Genomic DNA, 23,756 nt, shown 5'->3' on the forward strand with positions numbered 1-23,756 from the left:
TTAAAAATTATATAGAAATCCAACAGTTCCCATAATGAGCGAGTACTTGGCAAAAAGAAGCAGACTCAGTGTGAGGTGGCCGTATACAGCGGCCGGATGGAATAAGTGAGTGGGAGAGAGAGAAAGAACAGAAACCGTTGCGTAACCTTCATATTAAAGCTCTGGAGCTCTGGTTGTTTTAATGAAAATAATAATACTTATATTAAGGTTATCAGCAACAGTTAATACCACTACTACTACTATTACTACTAATGATAATAACGACAACAATACAAATAATAATAATAAAGGTCTATAGGAACAAATTTTTTTGATAGATTATTTTTTATAAAAGTTTTCTGTTTTCTGTATAAGATAAGCAAATGATCAAAATAATAATAATAATAATAATAATGAATGTACAGAGTCAGGATCATGATCATGCCTGTGTGTTTGGTTAATTATTTATTACCCATGATACCCGGAAGTGTTTAACTCTAGTGGCAGGCGGGGTTGAAGTCCAGGGTATAGACTGGTCCAGAGTATAGACTGGTCCAGAGTGGGCTCAGCAGGAAGACACGTTTAAACAGGTAAAATAAACAACACACGTTTAAACAGGTCAAACAAACAACACAAGTTTAAACAGTTCAGATAAACAACACACGTTTGACCAGGTAAAATAAATAACCATGTAAATAACACACGTTCAACCAGGTAAAAGGAGACGACAGGTGGAGGACTGTGGTTTTTAGTCTGTGCTGTGTGTAATGGCGCACACCGTTTGTTTCTGTAGGAAGCATTAGCTGCTGTAAGGAGTCCTCGTGTTTAGAAACACGCTCATGTGTCGGGTGCACAGATTTAAAACGCAGACAACAGGAAGGAGTGAAAGCTACAACAACAGAGAGCTGGAGGAACGAGTGAGGATCTTAATAAATGAGCTAGCTACACGTTGCTAACTGTGATAATAAATACTACCTCGAACCAGGGTTGATTCTGGGTATGTGTTGGTTGTTTGGCTTTAAATCAGCTGCCTGAAGCCTCATTATTTCACTGTATGATTAGGAGTCTGGTGTTATATGTTGCTTAGCCCCACTACATGTAAGCTAGCAGGAGTGATATGTCATAAAAAGGCATGGATTAATGAAGTGATATGTTAAATCCCTCTCAACACGTAATGAGAAACTAAAGCAGTCAATCATCATCAGTTTTGTGATAGTTATCTAACTTTTATTTGGGAATTTTACAGTTAATCATACAATTACCAAACCATTGAAAAAAATACATGCAGAAAATGAATTACTATTTTATTTTCTACTTTGACAGTCATAACTGAAAAAGAGCACAAATACACAACAATCAATTCCATTAGTCAGCTGTTAAATTTGAAATTGTACAGAATAAAACAGTGCAACTACAACTTCAATACTATACAAATCTCAGAATGAATAATAACTAGTGCTACCCAAACTGAAGTCTTGCATGCGGTACAGATCGCAGTTTTACTTGTCGGACTTTCCAGTGTGAGCTATTGCTGAATTGATCATTTTAGCTTGCTCTGGCTAATGCTTCACTCCTGCAAATCACTTTTTGCCGCTCTCTAAAAATCAGTACTTGCCAGAGTCAGTACAGCACAACTACTTCATTGGAGAGATGAAGAAGTAATCTGAGAGGAATTCATATACTTTAAAATAGATTTGCGTACTCGTTGATGCCAGACGCGATTTCCTGTACTATCAGAGGCATTTCCAATGTCTGTATCTCTAAAATTAATATTTTTATCACCTCAAATTTTATATTGGAGATTATGCCTTAAATGCCACATCACAGACTCACTATTCTAGTTGGTTCACCATGGATGATACACAGTGATGTTTTCCACTGGAGACAGAAATAAGTTTGGATTTCTTTTTCTTCGTTCTTGCAGGTTAAGTCTCAAAGCCTTGATGTTGTGCTGGAAAACAAGGCTCATTTTGAACAAATTAATGTTACAAAGAGATCCCTCATCCTATTAGCCAATTTGCTATCCTGTTTCATTTGAATAAGTACGGCTATCTAACATTTGTTAAAGAGACAGCTGTTTCTGGAGCAAATCCCCTAATTTGATCAGTGTAATTGCAATAGATTTCGTAAACATCAAGATTGAATGCAGCAACTTTGTCAGTTAGTACAAGAATGCTTTAAAGCTAATCTAATAACATTGCATAAGGGAACCTTTGCAAAGCCACTCACCCTGTAAAAGGCTTGCATGCCCATTAGGCAAAAATTCCCTTGGACAGGAATAGATAGCAATTGATTGGGACTTCCTTGAAAATATGCGATCACTCTGCCTAATTTGTGATTTGGTGAAGTCACTGGGTGGTCTCCAAATGCTGTTTTGTCACTGGTCTCACTTGTCATTTGATCCTTGATTAGGAAGCCACTTTTTCTTCTAGATCCTAATTAGCCTCATCAAGAAGTCAATAATGTGGTCATTTTAGCCAAGAAAAACCTTGTCCGTTCTCCATGTATTGACCCGGAATGATGCAACTCCCATTTAGTTTCACCATCTGTATTTTGTCCATTTCTTTATGTTTGCATTTTCACGTTTAGAATGAATTTTCATTGAGCTGTTTGTCTCGAATAACTGGTATGTTTTTGTTTTTTTTACCACTATTGGTCTGATGAGGCTCTTCTGCTTTTCTAACAGATTTCAAACATGTCTGATGTGAGTAACCAGCTGCTGTCTGACCCCATCTCTGCAGTTGGAATTGTCACTTCGCTAAATAAGGCCCCAGATGACTTCCATGTTGTGAGTAATTATTTTAAACTATTGATGGCTTCATGTTTTGAAGGTATTGTTTTTTTCCCATCTCATTTAAAGAGTTGCAATTAGAGGCCTCTCTCTTGCATTGGTTCTGCGTGTAATTGTTGTTACTAATTGTATATAATGACGCACAGCCAGGATGTTGGCAGCTTTCCATGGTGTTTTTTGTTAGATGACTTATTCATTAAGTTTACTTTGATGATTAGGATGATTCCCTTCCTGACATTGTTACTGGTTGCCACCAGTATTACAGACACACCTGAGGCAAAAGTTGAATTATGTTGGGTTGATGCCCACCAGAGTTATTTAAGTTTATTCCCCTTATGCTCAACTACACAACAACTACACCGTAAATAGGATTGTGTCAGGATGTGAAGTAGTACAGGATAGACAGGTTTATATAAGCTGTATGTTGTGAAAGAGTTAGAGAGGTTAAAAAACGAGGAGTGTGAGTAAGTTTAACAAAGCACAAAACAAGCTCAGGGGCAGATCTCTCTTCCTCTCGCTCCCTCTTACTATTCAGACTTTCTTGCTTTCACCCGTTGCCTCCCAACCCTCTCGCTTCCCCCCAGTTTTAATTCTTCCTGCTCCACCCTGCACACCCAGCTTGTTCTAATCTCTGGCAGATGATGGTGGGTTGGCATTAGAATGGAGCCACTGGCAGGGAAACTGTGTACACACCACGCGGCAATGACAAACACAGAAACCCCATCAGACTTCCTCCTCTGCTGCTTCAGTGCGCCCTTACATTTCAGCTGATGTGCAAATACTGTGGATGTTCTGAGGGGGCTAAAATCTGAATATGGCACAGATTTAATCTAATTATAGCTACTTAGTTTATTGTTAAAAGTTCTGTGTTAATCTACAGGTTGTAGAGCAGCAGTTGGAAAATGGTAATTAGTTTGGACTTGATCATTCAGAAAGATAATAAATCTGTAAACATATAAATAAATATAGGACTCTACTCATTTCTCACTTCTTTACTGCCACCGTGTATTTATAAACAGACATTCATTTTAACTTAAACTTCAAACATGCCATTACAGCTCGCATTGTAACTGTAATGCCATGTTTGATTTCTACAGTCAAGAGGCGAATCAGGCTGTCTGAAGTAGTTTGCCTCGTGATCCAGCAGAGGGCACTCTCTTTCACATTGACCTATTGCATGCCCTCTTGACCTGTCAGTAAATTAAGCCAACATTGTTGCTGTTTTGCTGCAAAAATAGATTACAGATAGAGGACTCTTCCAAACAAAGCTGTCCTGAGCGGACAATACCAATATCACAGCATCTGAGAAGCAGTGTGTGGACGTGTTTTGAATATGTTTGAACTCTGTGCTTGTGGTTCAAGATATAGATTATGAATTTATACAGCCCCCAAAAATACACAAGGGCATAGTATAAACTAGGACGGGTGTTGAAAACAGAGGACAGCACAGCACCAGTGTGAGGCAGGGCGCATCACTCGTTTCTGTTGGGTGTGCCAACATTTTCACATCTGACTTTCAGTGGATAGAGTTGTTCACAGCCAAGTAGGAGGGAGACTGTTGGAAACTAAGAACCACCGGCTTTTACTGTTTAGAAATCTTGGAAGAGAAATCCAGATGATGAACAAAGAACAGGGAACAGGGTTACACTACAAATAGCTTAAAGCATTTAGTCTTTAATACAACAATTTTCATCGATAAAGTTTATTTGTGTTAGTTTCCCTGTGTAAAATAGGAAACATTTTCTTAAGGGGAAAAAATATCAATTTTAAATCTATGAAAAGCTCAAATCATCCTCTAAGATAAAGTTCAAGGATTCTGAAGAATATTTCAAATGGGTTTGTCCCATCTTCAGCAGCATCTTTCTAGCTTCACTATATGGTCTTTCATCTGCAGACTTGAAATAAATCAAATATATCACTCTTACCAATGCAGTGCTGACAAAGGTAAATCTCAGGATATGAAACTGTATTGATTTGTTTTTCTCTTCTTACAAGACTTCTTTGCAAATTCCTCCCTAATACTGGCTGCTTACCATACTTACCGTACTTTTTATGCTGCAGATCAAAGGGGTTGATTAACTCTTTTGCTCTCTGGTGTGGTGCGCTCACATCTCTGAACTTTAGCAAGTTGTTCCGACACAAGAGCACAGGCCCAGATCAAACACTGCTCCACTGGGATCAGGAGCTTTTCTGAAGCACCAGCAGCCACCCAACATCAAACACCATGAGTAGACTCCTGCACACTCACTCTCTGTGCACAGGTTGTAAAGTGGATATTTGTGTGTTTTTTAGATTCACCTCAGCATTTGATATTTTATGCTCACAAACTTGTTCATGAAATGTAAGTTTATTTGAAGAAGACTACTGCTAGCTTTTGATTAGCTGGAATGTCTGGGTTTAAAATCCCAGTAACTGATTTAAAACACCTGTACTTTAAAAGTAAAGCTTGACATAAAGGTTATTTGTTGTCTTGCCAAAAGAGGACGGATACTATTTTCATGTCTGCGTGCTCAGTCTTGAGCTAGGGCCAAAAGGCACTTAGTATTAAGAATGCAAGTAGGGGGAAAAAAACTAATTGAGCTCTGTCTAAAACTCAAAAATACACCTACAATATACAATTGTTGCTTGTTTCATTTGTTCATAAAAAAATATTAATAAAAGTGACACTGAGTGGCTGCCAGACAGTCAGCGGAGACAATCCACTGAAGTGTTCCTTTGTCAAGTAACAGTTGCAGCCTGGAAGTCCTTTTAAAATGACAAAATCTTGTTCTCACAGAGATTACACAATAAACAAGATCATATATTTTAATCAGTGAGCTTCAAACTGTGTCCTAATTTGAGTAGACCGCTAAGGCTGAACTGAAATGAGATGGTTTGGTCAAAGGAGGATTTTCTATTTGCTTCATCAGCTTCTCCTGCCCTTACCATTGCATACTTAGCTAGACTGAGCAGCTGCACTTTCTGCCGCTCAGTATCCCACATAGCTAGCATGTTAGCTTTGTACTGGTGTGAGATCCTGGGACAGGGTGGCCTGAAAAGCATCCAGCATCTTCTATAATAAATGATAAAAAAAACACAGACTGTAGGTACAAACCTATTCTCTCTGCACCGTGGTTCTCTTTACTTTACTCCTACAGCTTCTCCTTCATATCTTTCCTTGACCCCGTGACGTATTCCATCTGGGTCAAGGAATAGTGGTTAAGAAAGGACATTATTTGGACCCCTAGCCTATAGTCACCCCATTGTGTTGCAGTCGGTCTTCAGATGCAGCAACAAAAGGATGTGATCCATGAATTGGAACACAGGTCATGAGTTACTGGCAGGCGTACTCTCTCAACTTTGACCAGAGCCAAGCTGCTCCCTCTGCTTCCACTCTTAAACTAAACTAAACTAAACTAAGCGCCTCCTGGCTCTAATGTCTGCTCCTTAGGCTCCTTAAGCCCAGAATAGAGTTATAGTGTATAAATCTCAGCAAGTTAGCCAATAACCACATTTGCAAAAATGTTAAACTATTACCGAAAATAAAAAAACAGCATCTATTTTCAATTTAGAGAAAAGATCCTTTTTTTTGTTCAGTTTTTGTTCGGTTCAGATTTTTTTTCTTTTTTCTTCTCCACCTGGTTTCACTCTGTAGAGAGGTTTGATGGTGTGCCTTTATATCTTTGTATTCACAGCTGTGCTTCATAGCAACTTGCTGGTGATGTCGGTCTCCAGAGATGCTTCATAGGAATATGCATCACCCCCTTAAGACTTGTTTCATAGGTGGGCTTTCAGATCACTGTTATCGTAAAAAATTTGGAAGTGGCAGTTGAATCTGTCACTGCATTTTACATCAAATGATACAGCCTTATTTTAATATCATAGCCATGACGCCTCTTATTAGACATGTGGCATTCCTTTTGTAGTCTGTAATGATGGAGCCAGACAATGGCAGGCTTGAAAGTATGAGAGAAGAGCCAGTGCAACTTTACACATGCCTTTCCTGCCGTGGCTCAGCAGTTGGCGTTTCAAATTCAAGCTGCGTAGCATCCTTGCTGCCGGTGGCTGTGGCAGGATGATGCCTGAGGTGCCTCCTAGGAGGACCGTGCCCTCGTTACTCCTCAGCTTGACTTTGGGTTTCACAAAGCGAGCCCTTTGTTTACGCTGACAGGATGCGCTGGCTACTGACCTGGAAAAAGTGGCCAAGACGGGTTGTCTTGTAAAGAAGAGGGAGGCTGGTGATGTATAGGCTCCTTCTGGGACCTTTCATGGAACTGCTGTTGGAGACGCCCCGCAATCCCTCTCTCTGCTCATCTTCTGCTCTTTCTCTCTCTCATCCCACTATCTATCTCTGTTCCCCCCTCTAGTCTCTGCTCTCATCTCATCTAGTCAGTGGTGGTTTTGCATGAATCTCCCCATGCCATGTTTCCCCCACCAGTCACCAGGGTCATTCATCATTATTGTCAAGGGGTAATGTGTGTGGGTGGGTGCAGAGATCTATGACTTCTTCATTTGAATGAACCTCATTAGATTGACTCCTCTTTGTAAAGGATCCCTTTAGAAAATAACTCTGGCAGTTATTTAGGTGATTCTCACATGATAGCCAATGGAACATGACGTTTCAGCCAACCGTATTTGCTCCATCGATGGAAGAGTGTTGGTGATGCAGTATGTGGATTATATTTTGCTTTATCGTTCTGCCCTCCACAACTGCATTTACATAGCAATGTAGTTTAGGACCTTGAGCTTGACTTGTGGTGCCCACATGCTGTCAATATGATGCAATCTATATTTTTTTTTACTGACTCCGTTGATCATTTACAACCATGAATGAGCTTATTGTACAAGGACAAGCAGCGTACATTTCTGAATTTAGACTTATTTGGCTATCCACATGGAATTGGTTTAAATCCTCAGTAATTCATTCTCAGAGAAGTTGTCTCATTAAATGATAGAATGAATACACACTGGGTATAGCAGTAAACATTTTTAAGGTGCATGTGCAGTGTTCTCAGTTTACCTGTGTCTTGGGATACAATTGTAGGTCTGTTACAAATACACATTCTACATTTACCCCAAATATAATCCCTGCTTTTCCATAGAAGCACACTGAAGTTTGGTTTCCTTATTAGGGCAGATCCTTGTCAGGGCATCTTTAATCAGCCTGGTCCCAGGGGATGATATTTTTAGCCACGTTTTTGGAGGCTAAGACTTCTTTACCCACACAGAGCACTAATGAGATGGAGCGCTAGTGTAGGCAAGCGTTAATTAAGGCTAGTATGCAAGGGAAGAGGCAAAAGCAACACGCTTGTGGCATACATACATTAACTTTATCCCACCTCCTGCATGTTTTTTTCACTCTTTGTTTTTTTTCCACCCTTTTTTTTTTTTTCCACGTAGGTTGCACAAACAACAGATGGCTCTGACGCCGACCTGTGGAAGGACGCCTTATTCAAATCCAAGGTCACTCGCTACCTCTGTTTCACCAGAAAACCTGTAAGTGCGAATGTAAACTTCTCCCTTTCCCTATGCATCCTGCACCTCATCTACTGCACTTCTTATTTTTGTCTTCCTGCGGTTATTATCTCAGTTTTCAGAATATATTTATGCACTTTGCACTTTGATCAGTAAAAGTCCCATTTAGAAAGGCCACCGTTGGCAGCGCAGTTTTGAACTCTTATATATAATGGATTTGCATGCATATTCTAGATGAATAATACCCCGGTGAGATATTTTCATGTTGCAGTTGTCCTTCTGAGGATATTATCTATGTTTATTCATGAAATAACAATGAGCTGTGTTCTAAGTATTCCAATTCATTCAATCAACAGTGTCTCTGTAGGGAAAAACAGTGATTTGAGAAAGCTGATGTACATGTAACTATGAATATGAAAATAATTCTATTTATGTCAGAAATTACTCTGGTAGAACTTGACCCAAAAGGATTCTGAAAAACATTCACAGCCACAGTAGAGTTGTTCTTGCTCAGTCTTGTTATGATACCAAAACTTTGACTTTTAAATAATACATAAATATCTCGACTTTGCGACTGAAACAACATCACAACCCCATTCTTATTATTGTAATTTTTAATCTAATTGACATTGCCAGTACTGATTGACTACAAATTGATCATATACATTGTTTATCATATAAAGTTTTCGATCTGTTTACCTGTGAATACCTGAGGAAAATATAAATTAACATTCCGATGGTGAATTTTTAACATTCCGAGGGTGAGTTTTGCGTTTGCCATATTGGTAAGTTAGCTAAAAAAGATAAAGCCAAATCAAATGGTTATTAGTGCCCTTACTTCATTAAACACAGATGGTGGAAAAGGTTTGCTTGTCGCTGTTAAATTACTGCATGTGCTGCATCTGCCTTGGTTTCAAACTAGTTTTACAGAAGAGGTTTGTGGTGTCCGTGGGCTTGCCACGTTTCACGTCTCATGTGTCTCACGTGTTTGCAGACATTGTTTTGTCACAATGAAATCTAACAATAGTTGGCACGCCCACTTTGCCTCTATAGTCAGTGCGCTGCACATCCTCTACTAATCCCTGGTGTCGCAAATTGATGCAACTCCTTGGAATTACAGCTCTTATTAAAAAAGTTTCATTCTTAAAATTGAGAAAAAAATAATTATTTAATAATTATTCCAATATAATTTTCATGAATTGCAACATAACAAAACTCCAATATATATCAATATATTGCTTATACATTGTGTAAACACAGTGAGGAGGTTTAACAGATATTAACAGATAATTGATTGAGAATTCATTCATGTTTTGCTGTTTATCAAGCGTTTGCCATTGCTTATAAATAGGAGTTTCAAACCACGACCTTCACTCAGGATCAAAAATCTGTCTATAAACAGAAATAATAATGTGACATTAATCTTGATAATAACTATCAACAGATAAGAAATCTTTCATTAAATTAAAATATTTATCTTGATATAATTGTGGGCCATTTTGTCCATCCCTAGTAGTAAATGTGATATTGTAATGTTTTGAACAGCAGGGTATCATAACACCTTTGAATTATCAGTATAACACCAGTCATTGTTGGACTCCTCTGCAGCCTGCAGCTGATGTGTTGTTGTGTGGCTGTCAGCAGCTCTGTGGCCATAAATACACCTGCTGGGTGATCAGCCTGTCTAACCTCAGCTCATACAGCTTACTATTGGATGTCTATTCATTTGTTTCCCTGGGTTGCAGGCAGATAATGCAGACAGAATTGTAAACAAAACCTGCATTTTTGTTATTATTTTGCATCAGCTCAATTTCAGGACTTAATCAAGTCTTTCATTTTTTACTATGTGTTCTCGAGAAGCCGGGCAACTTGGTAGCGGCTGCCTCATGCCCGAGCTCAATCTGCTCCTCAGTTTAGTATCTAGCATACAAATAGCCTTCCCCTAGTTCCTGTATATTATCTTAAAATGTGTGTCCACATTGTTTTAAAGGCTTTGAGACAAATAAAACATGACAGAGCCATCAACAAAGGATATTTTGTCTGCCAGTCATTGGAGCCCTCGCTGTAATTGTCTATGACAAAAACAGATTCTGTAAAATTAGCCCCTGAATTATATGGGGGGGAAGTAAATAGTTTGTGATTTATCATACTCTAGGTTGGAGGTAGATAGCCCCTTTTGTCAGGCCCTGACGGAAGAAATCTCTCCAGTAAAAAGGGGAAAACACAAAAAAAAGGTTCCATGCATAGTAATAACATTCATCCATATTTCTCCTTAAGTCAGTATAAAAACTATGAATAAAAAATGTCTCTAATGGTAATGACTATCGGGCAACGGTAGCAGTGGAATCCAGCCTTTTCGGACGCATCACGTCACGCCTGGTTCGCCCCACTCTCTACTGCCGCTGTGTATTATTGCAATTTATTAGGGCAAAAAATGAAAATGTAATGGGAGGCAAGGAAGAGTCATGCTTGAAAATGTCAACTACACAGTCCCTGATTGTTTTTAACCAGTCCCATTCTGTTGATCAGACTCCCTGCTCTGTCTCCCATCATCCCACAGCTTCTCGCCAAAAGGTTGAGAGTGATTTCAAGTTCACAGATGCATTCTCTCATTGCAAAAAAAGGCTATTAGAGAGTAATTACTTCAGCTATTTTGTCAACCCTTCTCTTTAGAGACTTCCTGAGCTTTTAGTAAATCATGGACTCTATTATCTCTACATTTTCTTATCTGAGCCCTCCGAAAAAGTGATGTACCCTTTTTTTGTTCTTGCACTCTGTCCTTTTTAAAAGTTGAATTTGCATACATGACTTTAAATTTCCTGCCCGTGCTCTGTCTTTCAGGGGCCTGACGTCATTGCGGACGTGAAGCTGACTGACATTAAGGACGTGTTGCCAGAGGGCTTTACACCTGTGCTAGAAACAATGGATACGAGTAAGTAAACAGTCACTACCAACCACAGGCTCACTCCCCTCCTCTGCTTGTTTTTTCACTCTCCGACCAGCTCACGAGGAGGTCCTCGGGGGCAGCTTTGCTTGAGATAGTGAATGTTTTATGGGTGCAGGTTAGCTTAATTTATGGCAGACTGTGGGAATAAAATAAACATTTTGCCCTGGAGGTACAAGAGAAGAGAATCATGAGTCATTGTTTATCTCAGCTGGAGCTGTGCTTTTCTTTATGAGAGGCTTATTTATTTATGTATTTATTTGGGGAGAGGACGAGTGGATGGGGGTTATCTAATATTAATGAAATGCATTCCCCAATGCTTTAGTGCTTTTTGAGTGCTATGTATTTCCCCCTCACTATCCATGCCTCGGAAATGTAATAATATTTTGGTGTGGGGAGTGAGGACAGCTTGTTTATTATTTTTATTATCATTGCATTTACACTGCACTTTCTAGTGTTGCTGGGGAAATAAATGAGCAAGGCACAGATGCAATATAGGAAGCCATGGCAATGTTTTTTTGTTTTTTTTTGCCAGAACGAAGAAAAGAGATTATGTTTTGTTTGGCTATGTTGTAATTTAATGTTTTATTACTTCGTCTGAATCCATGTTTAATGTATACATGTGGCATTATGTATGAGTTTCTATCTAGAATATCCACTTTAAATCCCTGTTGTGCACTAAAGCTGATGGAGGATTCACTTGCTTCTGTCATTTTGCCTCCTAAAATGATAAAAATGATAATAACACATGTGGATTTTTGTGACTTTCCGCTGTCCAGTCATTTCCCTTTGAGCATAGCAAGTCGCCCGGAAACTGATATAAGCTTTTATTCTGAGACTGGTAAAGACTTAATAGCAAAGAATAAGTGGGATTTATGAATATATATTTCTCCTAGAGGTTCAAAATGTCTTCAGATATTTTTTTTAGCCTGAAACTAAGAGGAGACAGGCCTGAATATGCGACCATGTTTTCCTGTCTGACATCGTTGTCTGTGCCTGACTCATCAGAGGAAACTGCCACGAGGAAGAGGAGGCTCTGTGTGAAAATCAGCCCTCGTGCGGCTGCTGAGACAGCTGTGTATGACATCCAGATCATTGCGAAGTCCAAGTACCATCTTGTTAACTACACCTGTATAGGGTGAGCTGTTTGGCAACAGAAATCAATGCAATCATGTTGGTTTTGTTTCTATCATTTACTTAGTGTCTTGTACATTATAAAGTGTCTTTAGTTTACTAACCAAGCTCTTCAAAACTATGAAACACTTTGTGTGTCTCCTATTCATTTGTACATAGTGAGATCAACAACATGGGAATATGGTATCAAATCGGAGATGTTCCCCAGCATCAGTCCTGTCAGGAAACTTCCATCACAGCTGACACGGACATCCCAACACAAACCAACACAGCAAGGTAATGTCATATGAGAGTATTCAGCACCAGCTCTTGAAGTTCAGCTTTCCTCCTTGCTTTCCTTTTTATTCCACGCTCAGTTCACTCTCGAGCTGTTGTTACGCTTCTGTACCATATGTACGACAATGAAGACACAAGCAATTGATCACTCCCGGGCAATCTGCCGTAAAGGTTGTGGCTGGACAACGAGGTAGCGAGGGTGAACCGGAGAGACAGGCTAACTAGACAGGATCCCCTGAACAAGAACATGAGTTCAATGAGGGCTAAACTCCTGCTATTTGTGGAGTATCCCAGGAGGCAGACACAGGTCGCTCCTCTGACTGTGTTGACAGGAGTGTTGTTATGTGCAGACAAAGAGGAGGAGATGTAGCCTGGAGAGGGAGCGACAGCTGCAGAGGAAGGGAGGAGAGCTCCAAGATCTCCGCCATGCTGGAGTGTGTGTGTCCCCCTCCTCTGCTCATGCTGCTCAGCCTTCCTCTGCCTCAGGCCTCAGTGTGAATGGAGCAACCCTTTGTACTGTGTCCAGATCAAACAGCTCAATTATTTATTGCAATGAAGAACTTGGGGATTTCCACAGCAAATTGTAAATAAACAATTGAGACTCCTTCAGTGTAGCGGTGCTGAGGCGATGGAAGCTTGGCACGAGGTGCCTGTGGCTTTGCCAGCTTGAAGTGCTATGATCTGCCATCCTGTGCTGGGCTGAGTAAAAGCCACTTAAAAGCCACAACAGGCCAGAGCGGTGGATGCCAGCAGGCGTATTCAAAACCGAGCTTCTGTTCACATGGCCACGCAGCAGAATGAGAACAGTAAAGATGGACAGCCATGAATTTAAAACCCAGGTTCAAACTGCTGCGAGTTTTGTGAATTGTCCATATTTTGGGAGTCAATGGTCAATAATCTTTGATGTGCTGAAGTGATGGCGAGAGCCTGGGCCCACATGTTACTGGTAATCCTCAGTTCTTTTGAAACCCACTTTCAAGTTGGTGAGGCTCAGAGGTTGGAATAAATTGCACCTCGAAGCCACTCACACCCCCTCCTGATGCCTGCTGAGATCACAGGCTGCTGTTTTTGTATTAACATTAAAATTCATCCCACAGTCGGAGAGTCTTCCTTTTAGAGTATTTCCATCCATAATGCACTGACACATAAGGACGGCACTGTGGGCAATTTCAACAGTGGCAGTTCTTTGACTGTTTATCTGCCATCCTTTCTGTGTAGTTACATGCTCCTCAGACAGCCATACATGCAGCCATAATTATTTCTGTAGTTATTTTGAAGTCACAGATTAGATGGTTTGACACAGTGATTTATAAACATCTCCTCAAGCTCACTGATTGCCTATGTAAGTACAGTACTACAGTGTAACTGTCTGTGCAGTATCACCCCACTATACTTTATTCATATTCAGCAGGAGAAAATACTCTCCTCCATGCCTCCTTCGGGCTATCTATAACAACTTTATGGCCTTTGGAGAATAGCACCTCTTAAATTTAAGTGCTCTTTACAGTCAGTGGAAAAGATGTTTTAAATACAGTCAATAATGTGTAAATTTTTAATGACCCTTATAATTTTGAAAGCTTCAGTGATCCCTCTCAAATGTTTCGTTGCCTCAGGCAGCGAGAGCTTGTTAGAGTTGTGTACAAATGTAAACTGCAAATCAGGTTTTTCAGCAGCGCAGAGCTGCAGCACACAGTAACTGCAGGGTGTTGCATCATTATGGGATGCACACAGTTATTGCATCAAGGCTAAGGTGTTGTATTTGAATTGTTTTTGTGCTGTTATTGTCAGCTGAAAGCAGGGTACAAGTAGGTTAAGCAATCCTAAAAAAGTTCTGAATTCAGCTTTGTCAAAAAGTAGGTCTGGGAATGTTTTTAAGTTTGGAATTGAATTAAAAAAAGTCTTTAATACTTTCTCTTACTAGCTGTAAGCAGTAATGATGGTCATAAAATGTTTTTGTATCTTTGTCAGGAGATGTGAAACACCTTCATACTGTAATTGTGATTATGTAAATATGAGGCTCTTCCATCAGTCTGTGTTTATTGTGATAGTAGCTCGGAGGCCCATTGTCTAATAATCTAATCTCATAAAACAATCAGCACCTCTAATCTACCTGTGTATGAAAGGTGCTTTATAAATAAAATTGACTTGCCCTTCCTAATAATAGGCAGTTGATTTTTAACTTATTATTATTATTGACTTATTATTGACTGATCTGTCTATTTTCTTAATTCAATATTTGTTGAGTATTTTACATATCAAAAAGTGGTAAAAACTGACCATAAAAACTTCAAATTGCTTGGTTTTTCTATTCAACTATTCAATATTCAAAACATATACAGGGAAACAAAGAAATCAGCAAATCCTCATGTTTCAGAAACTAAAACCAGCAGATGTTTTGTTATTTTTGCTTTTTAAATGACTGAACATATTAATTGAATACTTAAAATAGTAGATTTTCCTTAAATTGATCAGGAATTCCTATTAGACCAGTTAATACTTTTAATTGGTTAATCTGTGCATCCAAAGCCATGTTAGCTGTTTATATAGTCGAGGACTTATAGTTATATTCAGCTGGGAAGTGACATTCCAATCACTCTTGTTCTGTCGTATGTTGATGCAGTTGTTGGTGTGATTGTGAAACAGGTATTAAATCACAGTGTGTGTGGTATTTAGAAGTCTTAAATGTAACTTGGGGAAAACTGCAGAAACCCTGTAAAAAGGAATCTTACGAGTTCGTAAAGTAAGATCAAGGATAAACACTAAATCTAAAATAGTTATTTCTTATTGGCGCAGGCTGTTGCACCATACGGAGCCACTAAAACTGTGAGGGTGGGGCCCTGTCAAGCAGCCCGCCTTGCAAATGCATTTGAACCTTGTGTGTTTTAATGTGTCTTTATCAAGTTCGTCTCGAGCGTCTCAACCAGCAACAGTGTTGTGTTTTGATTCATAGCTGCAGCTTGATGTCAACCACTTTGGCTTGTTATCTGTCAAGACAGACCGTATCAGCCACTCCCTGACTTTATAATGTGAAAAACCTGCACCATCCGGTCAGCCTTTTAATGTGTCCAGTAAAGTATCCCCCTCCTTTCTTCCGCCGGCCAACGTTGCCATTTGTTCTCCTGATAAAACTGTCATTGCTGAGGCTGATATCTGACCTCTACGGTGACTGCTAGCATAAATTATTCTTGTCCTAATATTGCAATTTCTTTGGCTTCACTCAGAATCAAGGTTTTTGACATTTCTCTTAGAATAATAGGCTATTGTACACACAGACACTTTTTAAATCAAACTGTACAGCGATAAAAATGTCATGGCCAAGCATCTTTTTTTTCCTCTATTGCATAGCTGGCTTTTTCTCCAACACCTGAAGCCTAGAGAGTCATCAGTGTCAGAACTGGCGTGCATATCAATACGCTTTGGATTGCTCTGTCGTCTACCTGTGACATACCACACGTTGCTGCAGCTCTGCAGGAGTACTGTATCAGCTTTCATTGCACGCTGGTTAACCAAGACTTCCCACCGCATACGAGTCGAGAGAGAAAGAGTCTGTGACTGTCAAGTGTGTCGCCTGAAAATCTCCCATCTGAGGTGTTGAAGAACAATCATCATTTTCAGCTCAATCTCACTCATTACTTTATGTTCAGGAAAGTTACAAAAAAGTAGAGAAGATCAAGCGCAGGGACGCGGCGTGGGTGCCAGGGTTGATCGAATGATCAGCTGAGATCTGATGGGCTTAGACTGTTCGCTGATTTGCCACCAAATTCAGAGAGATCCTCTTTTCAACACCTGACACCAAACTTAAAGGAGGATAATGATGGGGGAGAAAGCAGCTTCCACAAAGCAACACTGTCGGCACACAGAGGAAGGTGTGGAGATGTTGTCACGGGAAAGGCTGGATGTGTGTCAAAACAAGCGCTTCCAGCTCTCTGTATTGCAGCTCTGGCTCTTCAGTGATATTACTCTCATCCTCATCTTACCTCTCCACTGACTACCACACGTCTGTCCCCACTGTCTCTCCCACTTTTCCTCTTCTTCCTTCTCTTTTCTTTATTCCACATGGAACAACATAAAGAACACCACGCATAGGAAAAAAAAAAAAAAAAAAAAGTCTGTTGAAGTGTAATTCATGTTGTCATGTAATCCTTAGTGTTGTGCTTTGCTTTACGGCACTAATATGATTTTAACTCCAGCAGATTTCAAGGGAACATAAGACTCTTGGTCTGCGTCGTAATTACGTAAATCGTTCCGGCCGCGTTCCCAGTTTTACTATAATTTGATGAGGAACTACACTATAATTGAATATTCAAATTAGGATTATGTGTCAATATGGCTCTCCTTGCCTGAAATGAGGATTAATTGTTGTCAAAACTCCAGTGGCCAACATAATGTGAGCCCCAACACTGCTGTTGATTAGCAAATGCATTTGCCATGTTTTTGTTTTGAGAATTAGTTATCTAATTGATTTGCCATATGTTACCCTCTCCCATGCACCTAAAATTGTATTTAGAAATCACCAGTTTGGATTAAGACAGTTTTGTGTTTGAGACAGATGGGAAAAACCACCCCGGAGGTTGCCAGTGGAAAAAGCGTTTCTTGAGCACATTTCCCTGGTTCCACGCCGAGTCTTTGGGATCTTAAGTACCACTTTCACATTTTCTGATACATAAATAGATAAAGAGCCTGACTTAATACTTTTTCCTCTCTTGTTTTTTTTTTTTGTTTCTCATGAGCACTAATTTAACAACACAAGCACACTGTGACGATCGGCCCTCACGTCAAGCCTGAAAAGACATTTAAAGCGTTTCCCTCCATGTTATCAGCCTTGTTGCTTTGAAAGATGTGTACCTTTTCTTCCTCGGCGGTGGAAATCAACCTTTCGCGAGGTAAAAGAAGTCTGCGTCGAATATGGCAATCGTTCCCCGCAAGATTGATGCCAACCTTTTAAAAATTCACCATTGGCCTGGATTTAACATGGCCAAATGCTGATGTAAATGAGGAGGAGAAAAGTCGACCCTTTCATTGCAAATAAATCTGAGTTGCAGGCTTCAGCTCATAAATACCACGGCCTGTCAGAAGTCTTGTTTTATTGCTCTTGATGGAAATTATTGCATTTATTTATCTCATAGGGAGAGATAAGGCTTTGAAAGCCACAACTCACGTGCAGGCCCCCTCTGGATATATGATCTGTCTTAAATTAAAAAAATTTGATTTTACACCACCTCCCCGTAGATTGATTATGTTATCCATAAACAGGCCAAATACAGAACATGATACACACTTTATTATTTGTAGCTTCACACCTGCTCATTTCCAAAATTTGCCTCGTTGTATAAGTCAGTAGATGTCCCTGCATTCTCCATCCTATCCTTGTCTGCCATGTTCTCTTTCTTTTACAACAGACTCTTACTGGCTGCCTGCGTGTCCTCTAATCAAAGCAGTACACTTTTTTTTTATATCGCCAACTGCTTTGCATTATCATTATGAGATCATTTGTTTTAGAATGCCATCTCAGAGCTCATTTTCCCTTCAGAGCATGTCATGTTATGCAGCCCTCTCGAAGCTGTGAATTTTTTTTTCCTGCTTGCTGTGGATTTATCGATCCGTAGGGGTGAGTCACAGGGTGTAATTCATGATAGCTTGATTGATGAGGATTTCAATCTTATATGGTTTGTTAACTTCAACTCCCCACAAAGTGCATTCTGTGCTGTTTTCTGTAATACAAGGCCATGAATGGTAGAAAAAAAAAACAGACTTCCCTTGAATAATGGAATCTTTCAGTTCCTCCAGAATTAACAAGATCCTGCTCCAAACCTCCTGTTAAAGGTCTGTTTGAGCCCCTGGGCACAGGCTGAGGCACGGTTTAACTTTTACCATATTTCTCCTCTTCACATTCAGCTGGGTATTTCAGTGCTCTGCTTTGCCTGTAGACAGATCAGAATTCCTTTGTGTAGGGGAGGGTGCCATGCTTTAATTTTAATGTCTGAAGCACTTCTCTTGGAATAACTGAAAGTGTTCTTCTTAAATACAACTTTTTCATGCATATTGGGTGTTTTTATAATGCTTGTCAATAAAATAGTATGGATCAGTTGACTGAAGGTGTTGTTTTTTTCTGCAGTAGAACCACGAGAAGGCCAGACAATGAGCAGCAGAGCAGTGGGAACAACACCAAGACAGGTAAAGAGGTCTCACACTTTAAATGCATTCATGAAAGTCACTGTAGACGATCAACGAAATCCAACATACATTACGTGGTTAGACTAAGATCATACTATAGCTGTGATTTTGGAGAAAGAGTTAAATACTCGTGCTTCCTATGTTGCATCTACAAACAGTCTCCACCTGTACATAAAAGAAGCTTCTCTGCTACTTGATCTACAAACGCTCTATGTCTACATCTCCTTACTGATGGATACTGCACAGAGCTTTGCTTATCTGAGCCAACGTGCCTTCCCAGAGGAGCTCCGCTTTACACTCAAGAGAACATTTAACAGCTGTCAAAGACCATCCATCACATGCCATACTTACATGTGTACCGTGCATGCACTGGACGAATGCTCTTCTCTTTGTCAAGGACAAAACTCAACTACTGCACAATGCCCCATGACTAAAACAGAAAAAGGGCTAATTCGTTAGGAAGAGGAGCTCAGCTATGACAGCCTCAGAGCCACAGAGTCGGAGCCGGCTGAGACGCTCCAGCCTTAAAAGAGCGTGTGATTCACACGAGGTGAACAAGGCAGGCAGGTTTTTATCCAGCTGGAGAGAGACACCATGTGGTGAGGATTCCTCCTGCTGCTCCAGTAGAGAGAGGCACGCCCAGGCTACAGCCACTTTACACCCAACCCTTTTTAATACAAGTCTAATTCTAAACAGCTTCTGAAATGTACAGAAATGTAGGAGTTTTATTTTTAATGTAAATTAATTTGAAAGAAAGAAAGAACACAATTGACAAAACAAAGATAAATACATCATGGTGTTGATATGACATTCATTAGAAGTTAGTCCAGACAAGTGGCAAAGTGGAGCCCTGAAGGAGCAGACATTAACACACAGCTGAATGGTTTGTGGCATTCGGTGTGCGATTCCTCCACTGGGACGGGATTTGAGTGACAGTGGAGAACATGCACATACTGTACAGAGTGCTGCCAACAGTCATCATTTATCCGCAGAAAAACTGTCCTTTGCAGGTGCACGCGCTTCCTCTTCCCCCTTCCTTTATGTGTCTCCTCATGAGTTGTTGAGATTTTAAAGGAAAGAGGATTAATGGCGTTAGCCTGAGATGCTTCTTGCTTTATTGCTTGCGACTGTGTACTCGTCAGCCTCACAGCATCACACTGTGAATGTGAGAGAACGCAACTTCCCTTCATTAGCAATGTGATAGCCTGCAGACCAAGTGTGAGGTCGTAGCCGACAGCCTATTTGTGTTAATTGTTACCGTGGTGGTAACTCGGGTGTGTGTATGTGGGTGCGTGGGCGGCTGGGTGTGCTCGTGTGTGTGTGTGTGTGTGTGTGTGTGTGTGTGTGTGTGTGTGTGTGTGTGGGCTGACAGCTGGCCAGGTTCGAGTTGGTCTAAAACCATGTGCGCTCTGTCAGGGTTGTACAGGCGCCTTCTTTAGGATTGATGAATTGCCTGCTTTCTTGATTAAACCCTCCGTCACTTCCCAACAAAACAAAAACCCCAACACAAAAAAAAGAGCAAGCTGAGGGGAGGAGAGGTAACATGTCTGGGAAATCTGTCATCTGCAGTCACTTCATGTACAGATGTGATGTGCAGGCGCTTTGACATTTATTACCAGAATATTAAAAACTAATTCACATTTATTTTGCTGCCCTCTTTGACTTGACAGTTTAAGCTCATTTGAAAAGTTAGCAAGTTTTCATAGCAGCTCCAACCTTTTGCTTTTCTTCACTGGTGGTGCTTTGATCCACGCCAAGTCCCTTTGCCAATTAGGTCCATTATTCATACATTGACAGAAAAAGCAAGATGTTTTAAAGGTAATTAAATTTGCATTTCGTGAAATGTGTCTTATGTTGCATATCTTTGATAAAAATAAATGTAACAGTGCTGGGAGAAAAAAGTCTAAATCTGTAAAATAAACCTATGTGAAGGTTCAGTCGGTTGCGCTGCAGTCTCGCTTCATTACATACAGAACAACATATAGTATTCAGCAGCCATCCACCTGATAAAAAGGTAAACGTAATAAAAAGCAATACATTTACATATCTATCGCATTAATCAAAAATACATCCTGACATTGGCCCTGATCTAACGTAATATGGAGAGCAATTATTTCCCTATCCATTAGGGGAACTTCAATTAACAGACACCAGACAGTTCATCCTTCAGAGGAGGAGGAGGAAGAAGAAAAAAAAATAGGAGGCTCAAAATTAACTTGGGTTTGCAAAATATCTTGGCAGGATGACAGTGATTTTTGATTTTCAGGAAACAATATTAGAATTCTTATTAAACTATGTGCATCTGCTTTTAATTTGCTGCAAATAATTGGAAAATGCAATGGAGCTTTCCAATTAAAGCTGTACTTTATGCTGTTTAATAATACCCTCATAATATTATAGCTTATGAAATGACAGGTGAGTTGGTGTATGAATAAAACATAAAGCCCTGTAATAAGAGACAGAAAAAAAAAAACGAGACAGTTGTTGGGGGGCTTTTAAATGCTCGACATAATTTGCATATATTAATCTCCTCTTTTCAGCCTTATCAAGTATTCCACTGTATTTGAAGTTAAAATAGTCGTGACAGGCAGGGGTACGCTTCGTTTTTCCAAGGATTTATTACTTGTATAATTCTGGATCTTTAATAAGCCAATATGACTGATCCTCTGAGTTCTGTGGAATTTGGTTAATTGTTCCAGATGGTGCTCACTGATTATGCAAAATGACTTTCTTTCTCCTCTTTTTCCCCCCAACTACACCATTTCTTGATTGACTAACATGGAGAAAAAAGATTATTTTTGGCGCAGCACTTTCATTAAGAGGGTTCTCATCAGGTTTCAAACAAAAGTTCCATCTTATCTCCCCGTGTAGTTCTGGGCAAGGCTATACAGAGGGAGGAGATCAACCGGCTCTTATCTCAAACCATGATGGATCTCAACTGCTTCTGCACCGCCGGGGTTATATTTTAGAATAACACAATTCTTTAGGCTGAGGGATTAAAAAACACAACCTCTGGATAGTGACACAAAAGTTATTATTAGTGTACGCCGCTCTCCTCTTTCTCTCTCGTGCTCGCTCGCTCTCCCAGAGATTGATGAAATTACTAAGCAGCCGGGTTGGTCCTACACTTGCAGCTCGGGCTCCATCCACAACTCACTAACATTCTGTTTTGCATCAGCTAAACTGAGCTGAATGAATCATTTATGGAAGTGTTATGGGGGAGGTATGGGCAGATTTACTGCCGAGCTTTTACTTTAGATGGAATGGGATTTCTATGAAACCGATCTTGATGTCTGAAGTAATGCCAAAGCTTACATCAAGACATGAAAGGAACGCTCTTAAAACCCACATTTTGCTCCTTAATTCCCCTGGTCAGCAAAAGGCGAAGCAGAGCACGAGAGAGAGCTTCAACAGAAGAAAAGTATTTACACCTAATGTACACACACACCCCCCCCCACACACGCACTAAGTACAAGCTAAATGTATTTACTAATCCCAGAAACTAATTATATAAAAGAGTGCTGAATTTCATTTTATAATTTGACGTCTTGTATATTATATTATATATTATTCAAATTAGCTTTAATTCGGGTTTAGGTTTTAGCTATTTGTGCATTTTCCATATTGACATAGCAGGGTAGTTTCAGTGTTTTATGGCAAACATACTACAGAACTGAATTAAAGCATGGGATTAAAACCACCAGCATGCTGTCAACACAATTCTATGTTAAAGGAGAATGAATATTAGTGTCATAAAGGTAGTATAAAGTATATAGTATAATGTCTGGATAGATCATGAATGTAATGTAATATAAAAATATACTCACAATCATTTTCTGATCTTAAGTCAGGGTTTGTTTGTGAAAACAGTTTGTTCGTGGAGATTGTGTAATAACTATTTGTCGGATTTGCTACAGGTTCTATTTTTGTGATTCTGGAAAATGTATTTTCAAAATAAGATTTTTTTAAGACAGTGTATTATCTGTGAAATTGATGATCCAAATGGAAAACATTGAAACACGTCTTGAACAAATGCCTTCTGTTGTGACCAAAGTGAACTGTGAAGATTAAGAAGTATTTCTTTTCTCATTGTGTATAGTCTGCGTGAATCGCCTCAGTTAAAAAGTGCTTTTTTGCTTCAAACAGGCTTCAAAACAATCCTGGTTGAATTTATTCTGTTGATATGTCAAAAATTCTTTATGACTACACGGCTTTTGTAGCAAAACATGATCGATCCCATTGTGATGGTGCCAAGTATTTCAGGATCAATCCTGTATAAATCCTAATGGATTTTTTTGACTGGAGCCTTGAGGCCCTCGGGCTTTTTTGGACCTTTATTATAGTCAAATAAGAGATTTTACCAGGCTTTTGCATTTGCAGGCCAGACTGGACTCTGGAGTCTCATCCCTCATTGCTTTCTATCCATCCCTGAGATAGAAGCAGTGCTCCATTAGTTTCAGTGTCCAGACGTGGACAGCCTCAATGGATGGGCCTGTCACGGCTCCCTCATTTGCCCCGTGTACAGCAGGGTTTGTTATCACACATCTAATTAGAACTTGATAAAAAATATTTCACAAAAATCCAGTCATTAAATATAGTTTAAGGAGATTTATGGTCAAATATGCCTTAAAGATCTTTTAATGGCTCTGCTGACTTGTTAAGTTTGTAATTAATGATCTTCTAATACATACTGTGGTGTGATTTAGAAAGCACAATGAGATTCTGGGAATGAAGTCGTTGTAGAAAAGGGCATCTGGGGCTCCCAGAAGCTACTGTATATTAAATACTTCTGCTCAGACTGCTTTGCTTAGAGCCATAAAGTCTGCTGCGAAAAAGTTCAAACCCATCAGTGTTTTTACATAGATGGGGCAATTTTATGTTAGGTGTGCAAGGAATAGTGCCTGATTATTAAGGTGTTGCTTTGTCATCTCATAAGAGTCAATTAGATTGTACAGAAATGTCGTGGGCTCCTTTGTAGCAGGAAAAATACTTTGCTTAACAGTT

General features: G+C 39.7%; 1 protein-coding gene across 5 annotated transcripts in view; it reads left to right on the forward strand.

Moving 5' to 3' along the window:
- Positions 1 to 468: 468 nt before the first annotated feature.
- Positions 469 to 23,756, forward strand: part of mvb12bb (multivesicular body subunit 12Bb) — a 35,552-nt gene continuing 12,264 nt past the window's right edge. The window contains exons 1-7 of one of the 5 annotated variants that reach the window (XM_069524103.1): positions 469 to 569; positions 2,666 to 2,767; positions 8,150 to 8,245; positions 11,066 to 11,156; positions 12,177 to 12,306; positions 12,462 to 12,578; positions 18,694 to 18,752. In XM_069524103.1, the coding sequence (XP_069380204.1) occupies positions 2,675 to 2,767; positions 8,150 to 8,245; positions 11,066 to 11,156; positions 12,177 to 12,306; positions 12,462 to 12,578; positions 18,694 to 18,752 (586 nt within the window). In that variant the 5' untranslated portion in view covers positions 469 to 569; positions 2,666 to 2,674. Of the gene's footprint in view, positions 570 to 738; positions 897 to 951; positions 977 to 2,665; positions 2,768 to 8,149; positions 8,246 to 11,065; positions 11,157 to 12,176; positions 12,307 to 12,461; positions 12,579 to 18,693; positions 18,753 to 23,756 lie in introns of those variants that run through there. The other 4 variants (XM_069524106.1, XM_069524102.1, XM_069524101.1 and 1 more) reach the window with 4 other exon arrangements.

This window comes from Paralichthys olivaceus, chromosome 4, assembly GCF_024713975.1.
Source record: "Paralichthys olivaceus isolate ysfri-2021 chromosome 4, ASM2471397v2, whole genome shotgun sequence".
Taxonomy (NCBI): Eukaryota; Metazoa; Chordata; class Actinopteri; order Pleuronectiformes; family Paralichthyidae; genus Paralichthys; species Paralichthys olivaceus.